At 36.6% G+C, this 24,077-nt stretch overlaps 2 protein-coding genes across 2 annotated transcripts in view; both read right to left on the reverse strand.

Annotated features, from left to right (window-relative positions):
- LOC106878735 (protein zyg-11 homolog B) overlaps window positions 1-17,372 on the reverse strand; it is a 44,525-nt gene extending 27,153 nt beyond the window's left edge. Inside the window, exons 1-6 of the mRNA XM_089355795.1 lie at window positions 17,280-17,372; window positions 15,067-15,243; window positions 11,040-11,093; window positions 9,567-9,677; window positions 5,238-5,379; window positions 1,011-1,081 (exon numbers count right to left, since the gene is read on the reverse strand). Of these exons, the coding sequence (XP_089211921.1) occupies window positions 1,011-1,081; window positions 5,238-5,379; window positions 9,567-9,677; window positions 11,040-11,093; window positions 15,067-15,243; window positions 17,280-17,372 (648 nt within the window). The remainder of the gene's footprint in view (window positions 1-1,010; window positions 1,082-5,237; window positions 5,380-9,566; window positions 9,678-11,039; window positions 11,094-15,066; window positions 15,244-17,279) is intronic.
- The window catches only part of LOC149134653 (protein zyg-11 homolog B-like), a 38,856-nt gene continuing 29,841 nt past the window's right edge, over window positions 15,063-24,077 (reverse strand). The window contains exon 3 of the mRNA XM_089355143.1: window positions 15,063-15,243. The gene's annotated coding sequence lies outside the window, so the exon portion shown is untranslated. The remainder of the gene's footprint in view (window positions 15,244-24,077) is intronic.

Raw genomic sequence — 24,077 nt, forward strand, 5'->3', positions numbered from 1 at the left:
CAGGTATTATTTAGACTTAGCCATGTTAATCTCTCTATTTTTAGACAAACCCGAAGGTAGCCCATCCTCTATGTGGTCATTTAGTATGCTATTTTTGTATTTTTTTCATTTCTGTTTATTTTTTATCAAATTATGCTGGTATCTCTGAAAAGTTTCATTTTATTAAAAAATATGCATTTAACAAATCCCAGAAGGGAAAGAATGAAGTAACCTGCAAAAGTAATTTGTTTTCAACATAATTGTAATTTGCATCATCAAAATGTGAATGCTATGAGAAAACATAGTTGATGTGTAGGTATTGCCCACAACTCTTCATGAATGTATTCATAAAATTTTATCTATAAAAAAGTTATTTTTCATAAAGTTATGAAGAAACAAAGTTGTGGAAGGGGAGTGCTTTAGTTAAAAGAAAGTGTGAAAGGCTTATATTTGCTAGAATTTTTTGCTACAAGTAATTTAAAACTACTTTTCTTATACAGCTTTTTTACTCTTCAGCAACATCCAATTAATATGAAAGGATACTAGAGTCAACATAATTTGACTCATATTGGATTAAACTTACAATTTGGAGAAATGTTTTTACTGATATGTCTGTAGAAAGTGGCATTGCAATTATTTGGGCAACATTTATATTTCCAGAAATATAAATGAAAACATTAAAGAAAGCTATCTTGCAGTATAAGATGGTAACATTATAATGAATAAATATTGCTTTTGTGACTGAATCATGAAGTTGAAAGCTTCAATGATAAAAATGAATCTTGAAAACCTCATTTTGATAAAAATATATTAAAATTGGAATCTATAAAAAATTAAAATTTCTAACTAATTAGGATTTGAAACAAAGAGCATCATACTTCAAACTGATAAGTAACTACCAATTCTGGTGCTCATTCTTCTGCAACCTTTGAATTTTGTTAAGGTAACAACTAACTTAAACAACAATTTTATGAAAAGACAGAAGAGATGAATATTAAAAAAGAATCCATTGTTGATGGAAGGTTACCTACCTCTAAAGCTCTCATAAATAGATCGAGGCCTCCTTCATTCAAGAACACATTGCAGGTTGCAGGAGACTCATCTGAGAGCAAAGAAACAAAATCACATAAGATATGAAAGAATGCAAGGAAATCAAGACATTATATCAAAACATGCTGTAGACTAGCAAGCATGCTACATAAGTCTACAACTTCCTATTCCTGTTCACATCAAAACATATTGCAAACTAGCATCATGTTGCTTAATTCTATGACAATTAATACTAAATCGCCAGCTATAGTTTCAAATTAACATGACTAGACAGCCATTCCTCAAGCCCAACCAACCAAATCTGATGAAATATTTAATAATTTACCCATGTGAAGTAAGATCAAGTAAAGTCAACAGGAGCTACAGTTATTTAATGTACATAAAGAGACCAGGCAGGAAACTGAATGCAACATGTTCAAATTTCCACAGTTCATTTTTAGGTGACCCAAAGATCTAACATACCAGATAAGTTTCAGTCTGGTTTGTATCTGACATTGCACATGGTCAAACAGTTCATTAGTCATGTGGCACACAGAGTAGAAAAAACAAAATGGCAGAATATTGGCAAAGAGCAGGCTTAAGTATAGCATATTTGGTGTGTTGAGCAAATGGATCTTTTTGAAATATTGATGCTACAGGCTGCTGCTGCACTGCCATCACAACTACCCCTATCACCATCATTTAGCATCTGTCTTCCATGCTGGTGTGAGTTGGACAGTGCAACAAGATCTGTTGTGCTAGAGGCTTGTGTCATGCTCCTCAGGCATGGTTTTTATGGTTGGATGCTCTTTCTGATGCCAACCACTTTACAGAGCGTGCTGGGTGCTTAGCATTAAGAAGGACATCCAGATGTACTCAACAATAACTACTTTTAACCATGAAGAAGTTTCTATATATTCACAAGAGTTTCTTTCTATACTCAGTTGTAACAGACCAATGTAAAACTTGAAGCTAATATTCCAGTCTTCAAACATTACTAAAACTCTTTAAAGTTCAGTTGATATTTACAATAGTGTAGTGTGCCATCATCTGGGTCATTACTGCTGCACAAAGACAAACAGACCATGTCAAAGAAAGGCCTCTCATATGATTGGCATAAAGTCACTCACAAACACTCTCCGACTTCTGACCTCCAGATGTACTTTCTCCTTTCTCTCTCAGTATTCTCTCTTCGACTGCAGTGGCTATTGCTCTCAAACTCTCTTAATTCTCTCACACCTTCTCCTCTCACCTGCTAGGTTCCACACTAAATACTATATGTGGTTTTTCTCCCCTAGAATGTTGGATTTCTGGAATTCCTTTTCCTCTACATGATTTTATTACAGCCATCAACTCTTCAAGAGAAAGGTTTAATGGTACTGATCTAACCAGTCTCAGATTTTGTGAGAAATTTATTCCTTTCAAACCAACCTTGACAGCTAATGCTATACATTTTTGCAATAACTAATAATCATATTTAGGGGAAACATGATTACCATGTTTCCTCAGAGAATAACATTGTTAATATTAAGAGGTCCTAAGAAATGACCCAGAATCTTTAACTGAAATAAAACTCAAAACAGAAAAGGAAAAGTATTCGCCAGACAAAAAGAAGCAGCAGCACCATCACCACCACCATCTAACATCCCTGTTCCATGCTGGCATGGGTTTGATAGGATCCAATGGTCCAAGTACTGTATCATGCTGCAATGACAATGATGACAATGACAACAGTGGCTGTCACCACTGCCGCCACCATTTAGTGCAGGTGGCACATGAATGTTTTGAGCGGGATCGTTGCCGGTGCCCCTGGGCTGGCTCGTGTGCGGGCGACACATGGAATCTTTCGGGCGGGATCATTGCCGGTGCCCCTGGGCTGGCTCTTGTGCGGGTGACACATGAAGTCTTTCGAGCGGGATCGTTGTCAGTGCCCCTGGATTGACTCGTGTGCGGGCGACACATGAAATCTTCCGAGTGGGATCGTTGCCGGTGCCCCTGGGCTGGCTCTTGTGCGGGTGACACATAAGGTTTTTCGAGCGAGATCGTTGCCAGTGCCCCTGCCCTGGACTGGCTCTTGTGCTGGTGACACATGAAATTTCTTTGAGCGAGATCGTTGCCGGTGCCCCTGAACTGGCTCTTGTGTGGGGTTGTTGTGGGATTTTCGAGCGGGATCGTTGCTGGTGCCCCTGGGCTGGCTCTTGTGCGGGTGACACATGAGGTTTCTCGAGCGAGATGAGCGTGGCCGTTGCCAGTACCACCTGACTGGCCTTCGTGCGGGTGACACGTAAAAGCACCCACTACACTCTCTGAGTGGTTGGCGTTAGGAAGGGCATCCAGCTGTAGAAACTCTGCCAAATTGGATTGGAGCCTGGTGTTGCCATCCGGTTTCACCAGTCCTCAGTCAAATCGTCCAACCCATGCTAGCATGGAAAGCGGACGTTAAACGACGACGACGATACGTACAGACGTATATATATATATATATATATATATATACTGCCTGACTGGCCTTTGTAGGGTTTTCAAGCGAGATCGTTGCCAGTGCCCTGGACTGGCTCTTGTGCGGGTGACACATAAAAGACACCATTTCGAGCCATGCCATTTTCGTGCGGGTGACACGTAAAAGCACCCACTACACTCTCTGAGTGGTTGGCGTTAGGAAGGGCATCCAGCTGTAGAAACTCTGCCAAATTGGATTGGAGCCTGGTGTTGCCATCCGGTTTCACCAGTCCTCAGTCAAATCGTCCAATCCATGCTAGCATGGAAAGCGGACGTTAAACGACGACGACGACGACGACGTTCCATGCTGGCATGGGTTTGACAGGATTCAAAGGTGCTTAGTACTGCATTGTACTCCAATGTCTGCTTTGGTGTGGTTTCTATGGTTGAGTGCCCTTCCTACAACCACTTTATGGTATGTACAGGTGTTTTTTTTATATCATCAGCACTAGTAAGGTCACCATGCATCCTGCAAGACTAAGATTTCCTTCAACTAAGTAGGGCTAAAGTAGAGAGAGAGGTGGTTTTATGCTATGGAGTGATAGATTAATGCGGGAAAGAAGGGTTGAGAACAGAACAAGTATCTTCTACTATAATCTAAGGCCTTGTGAGTAGATATGGTAGACAGAAATTGAAAGAAGACCACTATGTGCATGTGTGTGTGTGTGTGTGTGTGTGTGTGTGTGTGTGTGTGTGTGCATGTCACCTAATCTTGACATTATGCAATAGTTGTGTCACCATATAAGTGTGCTGTTTGTTTCCACTCCTCCATGAAAACATGTCTGGCCACAGGGAAATATTACCTTGCTTGGAAACAATTGAGAAATGGCAACAGAAGCAGCCATTTATAGAAAATTTGCTTCAACAAAATCCATCTGATTCATGCAAGCATGAAAAAGTGAATATTCAAACAATGATGATGTTTACAGAACCTATGTTTCCTAAGTGACACCCCAACTGAATTACTGATCACCAAACTAAATACTGATCGGGTTTTTATAATTATTTAACTTTAATAATAGACTTATGGAAAAAAGTCATGTAACTTTAATAGATATAACAAAAAAAAATCCCTTACGTAATTATGGTTGTGACCAGTGCTGGTGATACATAAGAGGTACCCATCCTGGAGACATGTAAGAGGCACCCATATCGGTGATGTATAAAAGGCACCCATGCCAGTGACATGAAAAAAGCTACCTGTGCCAGTGATGTGTAAAAAGGACCCATGCCAGTAGCACATAAAAGGGTACCCATGCTGGTGACACATAAAAGGCACCCAGTACACTCAGTAAAGTGGCTAGCATTAGGAAGGGCATTCAGATATAGAAACCAAGCCAAAACAGACAACTGGAGCCTGGTGCAGCTCTCCAGCTTACCAGCTCTGGTCAAACTGTCTAACCCATACTAGCATGGAAAACAGGCATTAAATGATGATGATGTACATAAATGCAAACCTGTTACAAAGTTCTTTATTTAAATATGTCAATATGCAAAATCATACAATCTAAAGCTAATTTGAAAAATTCATTTGAAACAAAATAATTTCTTATGTAAATATATTAATGATGCCTAAAACTTTTGAGGCAAGGCATGCAGACTGTCATAAGATTTATGCCTTCCCCAAAGCATAAATCATTTGGACAAAAGAAACCTACAAATGATTCTCCTTTGAAGAAGACAGAGACAATGCAAATATTGGGACAGAAAAATATTTACAAAAATCTCACCAGTAAGATTCCAAAGAGCACTTAATGTAAATTTCAAGGTGATATCAATAGCCATATGTTCCATTTTCTGATGCACCAATTCCAGCATCTTCTGCATATAGTGATGGGTTCCTCCAAGTCTTGAAGTCTCTTCTGTTGAGATCTGTCAGCAAAACATACATTTTCTGATGTATTGCAAGGGCACACAATTCCAATATTTAGGAGAGTGTGATTTTGTGCATATTTTACATATGTGTTCTGCATTAACACATACAGACATTCATACACATGAACATATATGAATATATACACACATATAAACATACAACACATATACATATTTAGATATATCCACACTTAAACATATACTGAAATATAAACATATATTAACAAATATAAACATTAACACACAAATAGGCTTTTAACACATATATACACATATACAGAAATATACACACATAGACATATATAAACAGATATATACATACAACTATACACATACATACAGAAGTAGATAAACATATCAACATACATTTTCTACGGTTCCAACAAAACAAGAGCTGTGAACAAATATGTACTCAGAATCATATATATCTATGTTTTTAATAAATCTGACTGTGAAATAGATCCAGTAGTTAAATTACAAGGATTTTAATGGCCTGTGATTAGCTGTGATATTTACAACATTGCTTACAAATACAATAGTTGTCGACAACTATCTTTTGATATGTTAAAAGAGGGGAAAGCAAATTCTATGAGATGCTACTATAATGAAATTAGTTAATTTAATTGTTTTTCTAAGATGTCAAAAGATCGGGCCTAGATATTCTACTTGACTACTAATATATTAATATGACCATATTCATATAAATACATTTACATGATGATCTATCAACAATTTTATTATACTGTTGCTCTCCCCATCTTTTATATATTGCCATGTATCACCTCCTCCTTCTCGAACTACCCTATTTTTCTTTTTTGTTCTCCCAAACTAAGATTCATCATTGACCATGCTTCACTTCTATTCTCATCTCCACAGCATGTCCTATCACACTCATGAACCTACCTACCCACCCCGTGATCCTTCATTCTGTGTCCCTATTCTCTTTCTGTCAACCTTCTTGTGCCTCATCTCCACTATTCTTTCTCCCTCTTCTACTGGAGTAGCCATGTATCTCCTCTACATACTTTAACCTCTCAAGACCTGGTACAAAGCCGCTTCCCTCAATATTACACCCCCACTCCATCAAAGTATTTTGTCTTGCAAGTTATTTAGTGACCTCACTAAGTCTGCTGTCATGAAAGAAGCACCCAGTACACTCTGTAACCATCCACTTTTCCATGTTTGCATGGGTCAGATGGAATTTGTTGAAGCAGATTTTCTATGGCTAGATGCTTCCCTGTTACCAATCTTCACCTATTTCCAAGTTAGGTAATATTTTCCCATAACTAGATATGTTTGTCATGGAAAACTGGAATCAACCTCTCTTGTATGATGATGACACCCATTCACAACTATCTTGTGATGTCTAGACAAGGATACACACACTATAGCATTCTTTCAGCTTCCAAATCTGTGAGTGTATGTTTTTGGTCAACCTGTGGCTATAGAAAAAGACACTTACTCAAGGTGCCACACACTGGGACTGAACCTAAGACCATAGGATTGGGAAGCAAGCTTCTTAACCACACAGTCATGCCTACACCTATGTTGCTAGGAAAAGTAGTTAAAACAGCAGACAGAACACAGTATTTATTTCAACTTTCAGTGCTCTGAGTTCAAATCCTACTAAAGTCATCCTTACCTTCCATCCCTTTAAGGGCACTAAATAAAATACCAGTAAGTACTGATTCTTAACATTACCACTTACTTTATATCTCAAAAGTTCCCACCACACATTAGCCATTCTCTTCTAAGGCCTTCCCATTAGACCTAGGCAACCTCATTACCTCTCATGTAGACACAAACGGCTATCTACACAGACAGATAAAAACATGCATAAGCTCTCTACAGATAATGTCTATGTATCGATGTACATGATCTTTATATACAGTAAGTATGATATACAGGTGTGGCCATGTAGTTAAGAAGTTTGCTTTCCAACCACATGGTTTCGGATTCAAATCCAATGTGTAACACCTTGGATAAGTGTCTTTTACTATAACTGTGGGCCAACCAAACATTTGTAAATAGATTTGGTATACAGAAACTGACAGAGGTCCAATGTATATAGTGTGTGTGTGTGTGTGTGTGTGTGTGTGTGTGTGTGTGTGTATGTGTGTGTGTGTGTGTGTACAAATAAATATATGCATGTATGAGAGCGTGTATGTTTGTGTCTCCTTGTCTTGATATCACATGTTAGTTCCAAGTGTCACTGTCATGCAAGCAGTGTCATACATTTCTGACATTCTGTGAAAACATGTCTGGCTGTGGAGAAATATTACTTTGCTTGGAAACAGGTGAGAATTGGCAACAGGAAAGGCATTTGGCTATAGAAAATCTGCCTCAATAATATGTTTGACCCATGCAAGCAGGAAAAAGTGGACATTAAAATGATGATGATATTATTTATTAGGTATCCAATATTTTAAGTTCTCACATATAACTACTTGATATCCCTTCAAGTCTGGACCTTTAGTGTAATTATAATAATGAAATGAGAAATAAGAATGATAAGGAAAGAGAAGAAATATTCTGGATCACTATGGATTCACAAAGTACAAGTTCAATGGATAAGAACAGCAAAGTTAGACAGAATGTTATAATCCTTACAATGTTGGACTTTTATAACACCCACTTCGGTATACAGTATACTTAGTAAAAAGAGTAAAGTCACAACTATCTCTGACCGCCTACTACATACTGTGGTACTTCACATACTTCTCTTTACTTATAGTAACTAGGTTATTCCAGTCGTCACATGGGAGGGGTGTACTATTATTACTAATTCCCTATAACATCTCCCCTTTTAAGTTTTTCTTAGGAAGTGTCATTTTATTAAGCAATAATTTTTTTTTTATTCACCCCACCTCTCTTTCTTGAGTTATTTTTTCTATACAATTTAATATTTTTTGCACTTAACATCTATTTTCAGGAACTCTGTATGTTTTCTTTTCCTCTCACTTGTATGCCTGGGTTCGATCACCTGCAGTGGCAGTAGTACTTGGGAAATATCGTACAGCCATTCAATTGGTTCCTCCAACTTCTTTAGTTCGCTTTCCATGAATCTCTTTTTCAGTTGGTTCCTGTGTCTCATTTGTATGCCTTTTCTACTTTTTACCCAATATATCATTTTACTTATGCATTTGGTAATTACACCATTTTCCCAACTCTGGTTTCCATTCTTGTATGTCCTCATATACACCTTTACACTAACTTTAAAGAATCTTGCTGTCTCCCCTGACACTTTTTCTTTTCTTGCCAGGTAGCAATTTATCAAAGACTGATTTTACTTTTCTTGCAAACATCAGCTCTGCTGGTGAGCCACCTGCTGGTGTTATTTCTTTACTACCCACAAGGGGCTACACACAGAGGGGACAAACAAGGACAGACAAAGGGATTAAGTCGATTATATCGACCCCAGTGCGTAACTGGTACTTATTTAATCGACCCCGAAAGGATGAAAAGCAAAGTGGACCTCGGCGGAATTTGAACTCTGAACGTAGCGGCAGACGAAATACCGCTAAGCATTTCGCCCGGCGTGCTAACGTTTCTGCCAGCTCGCCACCTGCTGGTGTATTCAGATTTGGTGTCACATGGTACACTCTTAAAAATTGTTGTAGAGCTACCTTCTCCATGACTTCCTTATTTGATTTTCTAAGGGCTCTTTTGAAAGTATCGACAAACAGTTCTGTCTGTCCATTAGATCTGGGATGGGATGGTATGGTGCCATAGTTATATGCTTACAAAATTTTTAAAATTTGCAAGACACAAATTGCGTTCCATTGTCAGACATTATCTCATCAGGGATGCCAAATCTTGCAAACAATTTGTGTAAAAATTTTATCACAGTTGAGGAGGTTGGTTTTTTACACTTGCAAATTTCAGACCATTTTGAGAAACTATCAACTACCACTAAGTAGTAGGAACCATTTAAAAGACCAGCAGAAAAAGATGGAGAAATATTCACACTACAACCAATACCCATTTGTGCTGGATAAACCTATAAAAATAGGTTTCATACCTATTTCATAGTTGAAAATCTATTTGATAATTAAAATACATGAAAAGTTGCAAACAAAAAAGATGAAAAAAAAAAACCCATCTGCAATAAGTTATTGCAAAAGCTAAAATTCACAAACATGTCAGAAAAATTCACTGAAAAGATAAAATTTATAAATATTTACCTTAGCAGCTAAGATGGAACAAATAGCTACGGACATTCTGTTCATAGAAGAATCATCAAAAGAACACAAACAATCCATAACTAGTTCTGCACAGCGGAACCGATCAAAGCTCTGTTGATAAGAGGTTTTTAAAAAATAAATATATTTGATGAACATTATCAGATTAAAAAGAGAATATATATAATATATGTTGCTTTTAACAGAAGAAGGTAGTGAACTGGTGGGAAAGTACCCTTCAGCATACAACTTAATCATTTTTTTCATGTTCCAAGCCCTGTTGGGGAACTCAACTTTTCCTTTAACCCTTTAGCATTTAAACTAGCGAGATCCACCAGCTTCTTACAGCAGCCCTACAATATCATTCCAAGGTGACGAGCTGGCAGAAACGTTAGCATGCCAGGTGAAATGCTTAGTGGTATTTCATCTGCCGTTACATTCTGAGTTCAAATTCCACTGAGATCGAAACTGCCTTTCATCCTTTTGGGGGGGTCGATAAATTAAGTACCAGCTGCATACTGGGGTTGATCTAATCAGCTGGCACCCTCCCTAAAAATTTCAGGCTTTGTGCCTAGAGTAGAAAAGAATATCTTTCTAAAAATTAAGTTACCTCATCAAAATCCCAAAACTACAAGATAATGCATGATTCATTCAAAACTGTGGATAAATAGGCATCACTTTTGACAAAATAATGCGAACACTAAAGGATTAATAGTTAATAAAATATGTCTCATTAATACTAAGACAAACTCAGTTTATTGAACCCTTCTCGCCTATAAAAATTTGCCTTAAAGAAAGTCAATGCATTATTAATAGTTTCTTTCTATAAAGATCATTGAAATGCAATTGAACTGACACCAAAATAGGAATATTGGAATATAAACTTGCCTGTAAAAAGTTTAAGGCCTACAATTCCAATATTTTAACTCACCCATAAGTTAGTTTGGCCTCCTTTTTACTCATCTACAACTGATAAATTAAGTAGCAGATCATTCAAAAGGAGAGAAGCACCTCACACTTTTTATACAGCAATCTGTTGGATTAAAGTTGAAGTTTGGGCCCTGAGAGATTATTTTTGAAAGATCATATTTGATCTAGGAAGCTAAAAGCTGAGACATTTGTCTCCAAATATGTTCTTAAACTTGAAGGAATCAAAAGGCTCAGGTTTCATTTCTCATAAACTATACAGTATTAGTATATCAATAGTTAAATTTCTATGATGCAATGAGCAGAGTGAGTAGAGTACAAACATTCAATCTGTACAGGTGAATAGAGTACAAACATCTTGTCCAACTCATATTAGTGAGAAGAGTACAAATTATCCAAGTGTGTAGAATTCAAACATCCAAACTGTCATAATGCAGAAGAAAACATGTAAAAACTTTTTAAAGTATTTTTTCATGTGTAAAAAGAGTAAATAACATGAATATGAGGATGTGTGTACATATGAAAGTAAAATAAAACCATTTAACTTACCACATCTTGCAGTATTCGATCGCTACAAAGAGTCAGCAAAGCATTCTTTTGTAACTTCAAAAGATAAACAAAGACCTTAAGTTACATGAAAAAAACCCAGTAAATAGCAAACAAATAATTATTTACTGAAGAATAGTACTGCCATCTATAAAATAAAGGAATTGAGTAAGAGAAGATATGGAAGACGACCAAAGAAATGGAAGAAGCAGAGGTGAATTGATGACAGAGAATTACAAATCTATGTTTATATACATATAATAAAACAGAAAATATGTGTGCATGTGTGTGTGTATATATACAGGCCTTTTCCTTGATCCCCTTTAAATCAATATTCAGCATCTGATTTCGTTCATGCTGGGAACATACACCACTTATATTTCAGAGATGGTCATAGACTCAAATTTTCCACATAATGAGTAATGCTGCTCCTAGGTAACTAACAAATACCAACAATCGTTGCTTCAAGGGACATTACTCTTGATGATGTAGTTATGCTACTTTCACTTCGTCTTTTACTACAGTCTTTACAATGCCCATTCACTGCAAACCGCTGATATTTACACATTAGCACTTCCTTGAGTTAGCCATGCAATTTAAATCAACTTTTAATTATGCAATGTAAATCACCTTGTGGTCAAACAAATGATGGACCACATCATTGAAGCCCAAATTATCACAGGACACAGCAAAAATGATACTGTTTTTATTCCGAAAATTTTGCTAACCCCAACAGACTGCCCCTACCATATGCGGAGACTTCAGTTCCCTCTCAAACTCAGCTTCACCATGACAATTAACAAAGCACAAGGTCAGCCACTGAAAGTTGTCAGATTGGAACTGCGAATGTCATGCTTTTCACATGGATGGTTCTATATTGGTTGTTCCAGAGTTGGCCATCCAGACAACTTATTCATCCTGAAGGAAAAAGCAAAAATGTCGTCTACAGTAGTTGCTCCTCTACTGCAATCTTCACATCTATGCCAAACTGTAGCTGTTAGCAATCAGACTTCCTGCAAGCATTTCATTGATATTTTGCTTCATCTCTGTGATTGCTGTTAACAGTACACTATCTTCAATGACCCTTCTTACTTAACACATGCTGCTTGCTCATAAGCTTGCTCTGACATTTATTTTCATACATACCTATTTGTGTGCTTGCTATAAATGTTTGCTTTTGTTTATCATACATGACTTTCATTGAAAAAAGCTTCAATCATACATGACTTTCAGGTAAGGTATAGGATCCCAAATGCCTACTACAATCACAATCTCATTTCATGGACTTTCATTTATTACTAACTGCTAAATTTGTGTTAAAAAAACTTTATTCATTACCTAGGTTGCTTAATACCATATAATAAAGTGCTAATAAAGTGGTAATTATACATTTTATGTTTATCAACTTGAAACGACTTCTAACTGCGGGCTAATTCAACTTAAACCGTCCAAAGGAGTGTGCCAATATAATAAATTACACTGTCCAAAGTATATAATAAGAAAATGAAAAAAAAAAAAAAAAGACCACCTCAAGTGAATTTAAACTCAAAATTTATATGCTTGTAGTCTAAAGCTGTAGCTATTGTTATTTTTCTGCTGCTGCATGATCAACAACATATGTTTGTGCAAGTGCACATGCAGTGTTTCTAATATGTTGTTCTAATCCTTTTGTTACCATACTTCCACTGAAATACACTACCTTTGTATCAATTTATTTTGAAAATAGTGAAGAATTTAGTGAAATAATTATAATTATCAAGCTGGCGACCAAAACATAAGTTAATGTGAAATTTCGATGGAAGGTGTTATTTTAGATCACTTTACAACAAAAGTTTGTATCATAGAACAAGGATGGTCTTTGGCAAGTTGGTATCAGAAAGACAAAGCAATAAGTAATTTTGGGGGATTGAAAAAGCACTGACAAGTTGATAGAAGCGTTGAAGCATTGTTTCTAAGTCAGTGTCAGATTTTCCTTAATCAACAAAAAAGAAAACTAGGTCTGTGTTAATACAATTTGTAACATGAAGTAAATTTGTGTTCCATGAAGGAGTCTATGTTTTGAACAGGACTCCACTTTGGAGAGTGAATGAATTGAAAGGCGGTAAAGAAAGATGACTTGGCCCAAAATATCAGAATTCAGCTCTTCTCAAAGCACATTTATCTCATTATATGAATTTTATTACAACCTTCATTATGAAGAATGATATTCTGATGAGTGCTGCTAGGTGGATGGATATGATCATTTCAGAAATTATGCCCATTGGGTGTAGACAATGTTATATGTTAGTTGTATATAAACATAGACCTTGTAATCGTTAGACTGGAAAGACACAGAGGTTAAAACCTTCTTAGGTTGTTAGAGCTAATTAGTGTGAGATTAGGGCTATAAATGTTCAGTTTGAAGTGTTGAAGCTAAGTAGTTCGTAAAATAGACATGGTATACCAGAAGAATGTATAAGATGAAAAGAAGGGTTTGGAAAAGACAGAGTCAAAATAACGAAAAGTGAATCTAATGTCTAGAGGGTGTCAAGGTGTGATAAGCAAAAAGCAGAGTTCTGTAAAAACCCATGTAATTTATGCAGGTGATTTTCAGGATAAAATTTGTTAAAAAAAAGCTTCTACTCATGTAAAATTCCCACCCAAAAGTTTTCAGAATTGCTGATATAGTCAGGGGAAAAAGGTTTATAATTTAGTTGTATTTAGCATAATTTCACTTACTTATGATTAGATTTTATAAAATTTTCATTAAATAAAAATTATTTCTGTTTAACAGGTATCACATTGAAAGCTATTAAATTACGAAGTGTTTGTGTTGTTTATAATAAACTGTATGTTACATTTCTTGTCCACAAGAGATTATGTCCAATCTTTAACACACTGCTGTATGTCTTCTCAAATCACGATCACAGGAAAAGTTGTTGATAAGAATTAACAACAAAATCAAAGCTGATAAATACACACAGGTGTTGCAAATTAAGTTTAATTACCAATAAATATCACCTTGGATGACACTGTACACAACAGAGGAAGGTGACCAATCAAACTGATTATGTAAACAGAATTCTTTTTCGACTATTCGTGTTGGAACCTTTGATATGGAATATCGAAATTTTAATCCCTTTCATATGAATATGCATATGAACATAGCAATAGTGCTGCCGGAAGGCATTTTAATGTTAATGAAGCCAATGTTTGAAATTGGTATAAACAGTACAACAAACTTAAAACTGTGTCTAGTAATAAACAGACAAAAATAAAAACATACTATCAAGATTATCCATATCATTACATTTTTTTCAGTCAGGAATATCCATATCACTACGTATGCTAATGGCGCTCCATTGCGATAGGTAGAAACTCCGAGCAATGTAAAATATGCCCTGGAACATGTTTACCAACATGAACGTCAAACTTCAAAAACTAGTTAACCATTTAATGGTTTTAGTAAATTTATACCGAAAAAGTAAGCATTATACCATCCATCATAAATAAAAGTCAACATTCATTATATTTAAGCCATTATTTTTCTGTAAAAACCTATTCTGATATGAAATGATTCAACTTCCAGTACAAATGTTTACATTTTGTATGTCTTTTTTTAACAAAAAAATTTTCTTTTTAATTCTGGAAACAATCTACTCATGTAATTTATGCACCCACTGAAGTTTATTTTTATTTTTGCGAAAAAAGTGCATAAATTACATGGATTTTTACAGTACTTACATTGCTGGTTCTAATGAGTAAAACACAAAAAGTGTAAGTGATGGAAAAAAAAGGACCAAAAGTTTAGATGGAAGTGGAATATAATCAGCAGGTTTAGAGGTCCATATGCCATTGTAGTAGTGGTAGAAGAGACAGAAGAGAACAGTTCAATACCTAAGTGAATGCAGACTGTGAGCAAAAGTTTGCATGTGGAGTTAACATTGTGATGGTAGTGATGGTGGTGATAGCATTGCAAGGTTAATAATAATGATGATGGTGAAAATGCATTTAATAAAACATAGAACAATTAAAGTTACATCATAAGTACCTGCTGGTGTTTGGGGAAATTTTCCATAGACAAGAGAGTCAGTTCCACTACTTTGCGCAAACATGTAGGGTGTATCTTTTGGCTGACTTCACCTTTAGTGAGATTGTACAAACAAGCTGTTGCAGCCATTTGAACCCCCAACTGCTTTGGATGACATTTCATGCCAGGCAACACATGCTGGAAAAAATAAAAGCATCAATTCATAATGATGATTTAACATTTTAGGTATAAGGCCAGCAAGTTTGGGGGAGCCAGTAACTTGATTACATAAACCCTAGTGCTTAACTGGTACCTATTTCATAGACTCTGAAAGGATGAAAAACAAAACTGACTTTGGTGGAATTTGAACACAGAACATAAAAATGCACTAAGCATTTTACCTGGCATGCTTACGATTCTGCTAACCTGTTACCTTACATCTATTCTTAACATTGTAAAGAAAATGTTGAAGAAAAAGCACAGAGAATGAGGTTTTTGTAACATCATAAGTTCACTGAGCTGAAAATAAGTGCTTAGCAGTAAAAGTAAGCATTCAGTTGTGAAAGCGACTACTTTATACACCAATAAAAAGACCCTTTCCAAATAATGGTAGCCTGCTGATAAATGAAATTGAACATTATGATATGCATACATACATACAATGATGATGATGACTGACACATACACACACACTCTACTGCAACATATCATCAGATGAAAGGATGACCATATATGAGCAGAAGATTATGCATGGATATGTCAGTAGAAAGCTCCATGATAACATTGATCATCAGAGCAGTCTATCATGGACCAATAACCGGAGTACTACTTCTCACTTTGAAGGGGTATGCATTTGCAATCCAGGAACAGGAAATATCAACCATATACCTGATGCACAAAAGGGACAGAGATGCAGAAAAAGCAGTAAAATGTGACAACTGATGTAGACTTTGTGGAGTTAACACCAAAGATATCACCCACATCAAAAGCAGTTGTCTGAAAATGTCATCACGGTATTATCTACCAATGAGACATGATGTAACTAGGACACTCTATAATGATATCAATCGGAAAGGTAACCCAAGGACAAAGATGTAAGAATCCACAGTATGGTAGAATGTCCCAGTGAAAACCTCAGTAAAATGTAAGCACAATAAATCTGATAATGATTTGGAAAAGAGAAGAGAAACTGTGTAAAGTTGTGGAAATTAGCTGCCCAGCGGATGTTAACATAAAGCTGAAAATCAGGGAAAAAGAGAATACCTACGCTGAACTATTGATAAATCTGCAGTTACTCTATCCAGATTACAAGTTCAAGTTTATACCTGTAATTATTGGGGCCCTGGAATATGTAACACGCTGCCTAAATACCAATCTTGAGAAATTAGGCTTCTCAAAACCAGAAAGGAGAAAGCTAATTTGAAGACTACAGATCCAATCCATCACTGGGACTGTAAAAATCTGTAAAATTTTCCAGAAGTTTATCATTTAAATATATATAAGCATGTCTAGATATGCAAACATACATACCCTGTTGCTGATGTTGAAATTCCAATGAAGGAGCCTTTGATCTAGGTTAGAAACTGGCACTTTCTCTATTGGCAAAAAATCTAGTATATATAAATCACAGCATGTGTGTGTATATTGACTAACACATACATTTTCACAATTCTCAACCGATTTTCACCAAACTTTACACACACATTACTTATATGCCAAGGATGGTCATGTTCTATAGCATTTTCCCCAGAGCTCCCGCATAAGTGGACAAACCAGGAAAACCAGTGGTTTACACAGATTTTTCTCTAATTCGTTGTATGTACATAGTTTTTTTATGTACGGTCTTCCATACTTTTTTAATCTAAATGGTCATATATTGGCATTAGAGAATACTTTTTAGTGGTTTTCACATCTTTTGATTTATTATTTATTTATATGTTGTAATTGTGTATTATTACTTGATTAGAGAATATTATAGAAGTGAAAGGATTTTGTCTATTTAGTTCGACTGTCCACCTGCAACAGTAATTAAATTGACTAGGAACACTGTATACAATGAATATCAAATACCAAACAATCTTAATCACCATATTTAAACTGTATTGAACTTTGGTAAGCTTACCTTTACCTATTCTGAGTTTCTTGAAAAGTGATGTTCCCTTCCCTTTCTTCTATTTGTTGATACCTTTGTTTACATACCAATGCGTTGTTTCACTTTAAGGATGCTTATTTACCCATCCATTATGATATTTCGAACGTGATATCTTTTCACTGCAAACTGCTAAAGATTCAAAGCAATATTTGTGAACTGAAGTCAAACTCTTCATGTCTTCATTTTTTGTTACCTGAAGTCAATTTCAGTGTGATCATATACTGTAAGCATGTAGCAATTACACTCTTTTAACTCTACTTTATCAAGAAGGTATTATATTGCCATTATTTAACATACCAACCATACTTCTCTCCAAAAAAATAGGCCCCTTTACTGTTGAATAAAATAAACTCACAGAAGGGAAGTTTCAACGTTTTCCTTCAATTTCCTTATGTGGCTGTTTCTGACAAGAAATTTCACTTTCATGTAAAACATCTATATTTTGTAGTCATTATCCGTAATCTACTCCCAAAACACTTCAGTAGCTCTACTTTGCATCGCTTGCAAACTTATATGTTCTATGATCATTAAAGTGCAATGACCTCCACAATAGCCAACCTTCAATTTAGTTTTCCATTCCTAGGTGAATCGAAAACATAGATTACCATGCTACTCATAAACCTTCTTGGTAGTTGTATTATTTAGTGAAAAAAATACCACCAAAGCAACTTAAACCATCCAAAGGACGAGAGTGTTTGCTAGACTTGAAATAAAACTAAATGACAGACAGACATATATATAAACACAGATTTATTTTGCAAATAAAAAACATTAACTGAAAGATCACTTAATCTATTTAAGTAGAATGTTGTATGTTTTTTTTTGTGTGTACCAAAGAAAAGGTTAACAGTGACTGAAGTTTCAGCTAAGTTTTCTAGTTTTTCAAACTTGCATACATTTTGTATTCATCTTGTTGGTGGGGCATAGCAGTTTAATTAGGTGTGTCTAAATAGAGTAGTTTCGTGGTATATAAAGGAACAGTTTTATAGATAGTTAAAAATGCTTTTTAATGACAAAAAATACACTATTAAATCGCACATAGTTTAAACCACAGTGCTCCACCTAAAGGTTGACCTGAAAAAATATATTAGAAACTTGGAAAACCAGAACAGAATCATCAAAGTCATTATCAACCTTTCCATTGTTAAAATATTATATATATATATATATATATATATATATACACACACACACACATACATATATACATTTTAGGATCAGCAATATTTTATTATCTCCCAGTCTTCTAGTTTTCCTGTTTAACCACCTCTGTTCAGCCAGCTGCCATGATTGACTGCTAGCCTCTAAAGCTTTTTTTTAATTCTCTGTTTATTTTCCGGTATTCCTTTCTTTTCAAGAGCATAGGCTCGAAACGTAAAAGACTTTCTCACCTGCCTGAGTGTTAAACTAATACACCTGTTTGTTGTTCTCTTGTTTTTCTGTAAATTCCAACTATATATATATATATATACACGCACACACATACATACATACATACACAAAAAATATATATATATAACACACGCATCATTGATGTCATAAGAATTTTACAAACTTTCAAGAGAACATTAAATGATGCTTCTTTGAAATATCTTGAAGCACACACATAAAGATATAAATATTGGGTTGCAAAGCCTTCAGTTTTTCCTGTCCAAAAGGGATTTTCAACCCAATATTTATAGCTTAATGTGTATGCTTTGAGAGATTCCAAAAAAGAATTATATAGATTATTAATAAAAACCATACAAAAACCATGTGTATCGCAACCAAATTAATGGGTTATATTCTGGTTGGTGGTTTAACTTTAATTCTTGCTCAAATATACTTTGTAAAGTGTGAACATGATGAGCTCTATCAACTTTCAATCAGTGAATATATTCCCACTATACCATCGTGTTTGTTGAAATATATCCATTGATCTCACCTAACTGTTTATAAATTTGGATGCACAAGCTCCTAAACACTGATAACCATCTTACTTTGCAACTCGTATCATTCCTGCTGTTTGTTTTTCCTTTGTGTTTTCTGTGTTGGTTTACAAAATTTTTGCCTCTTGTAAGAATCACATTCCAGTTGCTGCTCAGTGAATTATCTCCCTTCAGTTATTCTGCTCTCATTTAAACCTTACCTCATACAGATACTAACTCACCATATGGAAATTACAAGCTTGAAAAATGATGAAATAAATTTAATATTCTACTAGGAAAGCCTAGGTACCTGAATTTCAGAAAGTTTCTGTGTGGTTTTTATTAATGTCTTCACTCTCTTAACAGTAAGATTCTTGGTTAATCTTCCTTTTTGCAATTGGTCTCTTTTGCTAAATCACCCAGTTTACTGGGAAGTAAATATATCAACACTGGTTGCCAAGCAGTAGTGGGAGACATACAAACACATTAGACACACACAGAGGCCTCTTTCATATTCTGTCTATGAAATCCACTCACAAGGCTTTGGTTGGCCTGAGGCTATATAGTACACTTGCCCAAGATACCATTCAGTGGGACAACACCCATAACCATATATCTATACCTGCACCGATGTGTGTGTGTGGGTGTGTGTGTGTGTGTGATCATCATCATCATCATCGTCTAATGCCCTTTTTCTGTGCTGGCACGGGTTGGATGGTTCAACTGGGGTCTGGGAAGCCAGGAGGCTGCACCAGGCTCCAGTCTGATCGGGCAGTGTTTCTACAGCTGGATGCCCTTCCTAACACCAACCAATTCGAGAGTGTAGTGGGTGCTTTTTACGTGCTACTGGCATGGGGCCAGGGGAGGCTGGCAACGACCAAGATAGGTTGGTGCTTTTTACATGCCACCAGCACGGAAGCCAGTCAAGGCGGCACTGGCATCGGCCACGCTAAGATGGTGCTTTTTACATGCTACCAGCATGGGGATGACAACTACGATTTCCATTTGATTTTGATTTTGATGTACTTGACTCAATAGGACTCCTCGAGCAAAGCATGTCGCCCTACGATCCAAGGTACTTTTGAGTGGGCTGGTTATGCAACACTGGTGTTGGGTACATCTGTGAACTCACTTTATTTGCCGGATCTTCTCAGTCACAGCATATCTCCAGAGGTCTCAGTCTCTCGTCATTGCCTTTGGGAGGCCCAATGTTCGAAGGTCATGCTTCACCACTTCATTGCATGACTTCTTGGGTCTCCCTCTACTCTGGATTCTTCACATAGCTCTCCTCATCCATCTGTAGTACATGACCATACCAATGCAAACACCTCTCTTGCATGCCACATCTAATGCTTCTTATGTCTAACATTTCTCTCAGGGTACTTACACTTTGTCGTGTGCGCACACTGACATTACACATCCAGAAGATCATGCTAGCTTCATTTTTTTCGGGCCTACGCATGTCTTCAGCAGTCACAGCTCATGTTTCACTGCCGTGAAGCATGGCAGTAAGCATACATGCATCATACAATCTACCTTTCGTTCTGAGCGAGAGGCCCATTGTCACCAGTAGGGGTAGAAGCTTTGTGAACTTTGTCCAGGCTATTCTAGTGGTAACACTCTCTGAGTATCCACCCGCACTACAGACTTGGTAGCGGAAGCTATCAATTACTTCTAGTTTCTCCCTGTGGCATGTAATAGAATCTGTTTTCTGAGCATCTGTGGTGTTTATTGCCCCTGTGCATCTGCCGCACACAAAAGTTATCTTCCCGGTTAATCTTCCTTTGATGTTGCTGTACCTCTTATGTGTCCATAGCTTACACTGGGTACATCTTATGAAGTTTCTATTTACACCTTTTCTACAGTTCTATATTTAAGAGATGAAGAATTATGTACATTATTTACACTTTCGGCTGATATACCCACCAGCCTTTGGGGAAATTTCGAACCTGGGTTCTCATTCCTAAGGTATTTTTCGATGATGTTATTATTATTATTATTGTTATTAATTATTATTATTATTATTATTGCTATTATTATTATTATTATTATTATTATTATTATTATTATTATTATTATTATTATTCAGATCACTGCCTGGAATCGAACTCGGAAACTGAGTGTTAGTAGCCCGCGCTCTTAAACACTAAGCCATGGGCAATTATGGAGTGAATTTCAGGGCTTATTAATCTAATATTCTCCTATCCTTCCTTAATACCACTTCCCATATGCTGTTCATATCAGCACTCAGTTTGCTTAGGAGGTTGTTGTATCCTAGCATATTTGCTGCTTTTTAAAAAAAAATTTTCATATTTTCCGGTGGTGTTCTCTGTCTATTATTTCAACTTCATCTTAAAGATGTGGTCTCAATTTTTCCATACACGATCAGCTATACCCAATTTATCAATATCTCCCTGTGTCACAGGTTTGTGATGTTCCTCGACTATTATTTTGAGGAGGCTGCATGTTTCGCCTTTGTATAACCTACCACAGCTGCATGGGATGGAGTACACACAGTTTTTGGTCATATTCTACTCTATTGGTGGTTTTACTCAAAGGAGATATTTGCGAAGTATTGTATTGTGTATGCACCACTCCAATTATGAAGAAAAGAGGGCATGAAACCGATAAACTGACCATAGTCTGTCAACACTATATGAAAGGCTTCTCCGTAAAGATACAAAAGATGTGGCCCATATGACATCAGGACAGTATTCAAATGTAATACAACACTATATATCATACATATATAAACATATTATTTATATATATATATATATATATATATATATATATATATATATATATATATACGCATATTTCCGAGACCTTTGGAAATATGCGGTGCGTGAGAAGACCCGGCAAGCCAAGTGAGACCAAAATTCAAGGCCTCTGCCAGGGATGTAGCCAGCACACTTATGCATACCTTTCCTTCATTGGACATTAAACTCTGCTTGCGAAGACCTGTTGAGGCAAGTGAAATTGAAATCGAACTAAATTTGACGACTGGCACCCATGCCAACATCTCCTTCATTGGACACTGAACCTGGCTTGCGAAGACCTGTTAAGGCAAGTGAAAGCGAAATCGTGATGGCACCTCTACCAGTGGAGCACTAAGAGCACCGTCCGAGCATGATCATTGCCAGAGCAGCTCTCTGGCTTCCTTGCCAGTGGCACGTAAATAGCAACATTTGAGCATAATTGTTACCGTGTCACCTTCCCAGTACTTGTTCCAGTGGCATGTGAAAAGACATTCGAGCGAGGTCATTGCCAGTGCCGCTGGACTGGCACCTGTACAGGTGGCATGTAAAATACACCATTTTGAGCGTGGCCGTTGCCAGTACCTCCTGACTTGCCTTCGTGCCGGTGGCATGTAAAAGCACCTACTACACTCTTGGAGTGGTTGGGGTTAGGGAGGGCATCCAGCTGTAGAAACCCTGCCAAATCAGATTGGAGCCTGGTGTAGCCATCTGGCTCACCAATCCTCAGTCAAATCATCCAACCCATGCTAGCATGGAAAGCGGATGTTAAACGATGATGATGATATAAATATATATATATATATATATATATATATATATATATATACACACACATATATATATATATAATACATATATATTATATATATATATATGTTATACATATATATATTATATATATATGTTATATATATATATATATATATATAATATACCTGATCCAACAACTTGATACCCCTGTAATTATTTGTATCTAAAGCATCACCTTTACCTTTGTAGCAGTTGACTATGGTGCTGCTACACCAGTCATTGGGTATGACTCCTTCGTGTACACCTGGTTAACTATACGGGTGACTAAGCTATAGTCAACGATGACTGCACCAGGCTCCAATTTGATCTGGCAGAATTTCTACAGCTGGATACCCTTCCTAACGCCAACCACTCCAAGAGTGTAGTGGGTGCTTTTACATGCCACTGGCACGAGGGCCAGTTAGGCGGTACTGGCAACGACCTCGCTTGAATGTTTTTTCACGTGCCACCGGCACAAGCTCCAGTAGGGCGACGCTGGTAACGATCATGCTCAAATGGTGCTATTTATGTGCCACTGGCACGGAAGTCAGACAACTGTTCTGGCAATGATCATATATATATAATATATATAGGCACTCAAGAACCTGTAGATTTTACCTGCAAGGCAAATGTTGGCATGGGGAAGACGGCAAAAACTGCCGTTTGCTCACCCGTCACCCTGCCAAAACTACAGGGGCCTGAAAGAGAAAAACTTCCCCAAGGAAAGACAACAAATATCTCCAAGGAAAAAATTTATAAAGGAAGTGCACTCTTAAGAAGGTTATGCTCAAGGCAGCAGGAGTCTTTTTTGTACATGAAGCAAAATATTGTGCAACAGCTGAACTGGCTACACCAAGCACAAACAAGGAAACTTGCCCACCATTGCGCAAGACCACCACAGTCAACAGATATGGGATGGCCTCCCCTAACACCTGCACAGTCATCACACACCAATATTTTTATTAAATATTGGGGCCTGCTGCTTCATAATAAAAGCAAAATTTCTTTCTTGAGACCTTGCTGCATGCAATCAAGCCCTATGCATAGCACTCGTGGAAATTCACCTCAGCTCTGATATAGTGGATACTGAAATACACGTACCAAAATATGCCATATTGCGAACAGACAGAAGAGAAAGGAGCCATAGTGGAGTTGCTATATACATCCATGATGACCTCACACCCTAGGTCTTACAGTCATACTCAAATTCAGTATGTGACACTCTAATTGTATACATAAGACAACACAATATAGGCATATGCAATACATATTGCCCACCAGATGCGCCAAATCACATAGGCAAGTTTGAAGATTGCCTCACAAGAATTAAAGAAATCCTCATGAAACTGGAACACCACGTGACCATATTTCTTATGGATGATTTCAACTTCCCCAACGAGGGTTTCATGCTCTCAGGAATGA

The sequence above is a fragment of the Octopus bimaculoides genome, chromosome 7, assembly GCF_046866305.1.
Source record: "Octopus bimaculoides isolate indiv1 chromosome 7, ASM4686630v1, whole genome shotgun sequence".
NCBI lineage: Eukaryota > Metazoa > Mollusca > Cephalopoda > Octopoda > Octopodidae > Octopus > Octopus bimaculoides.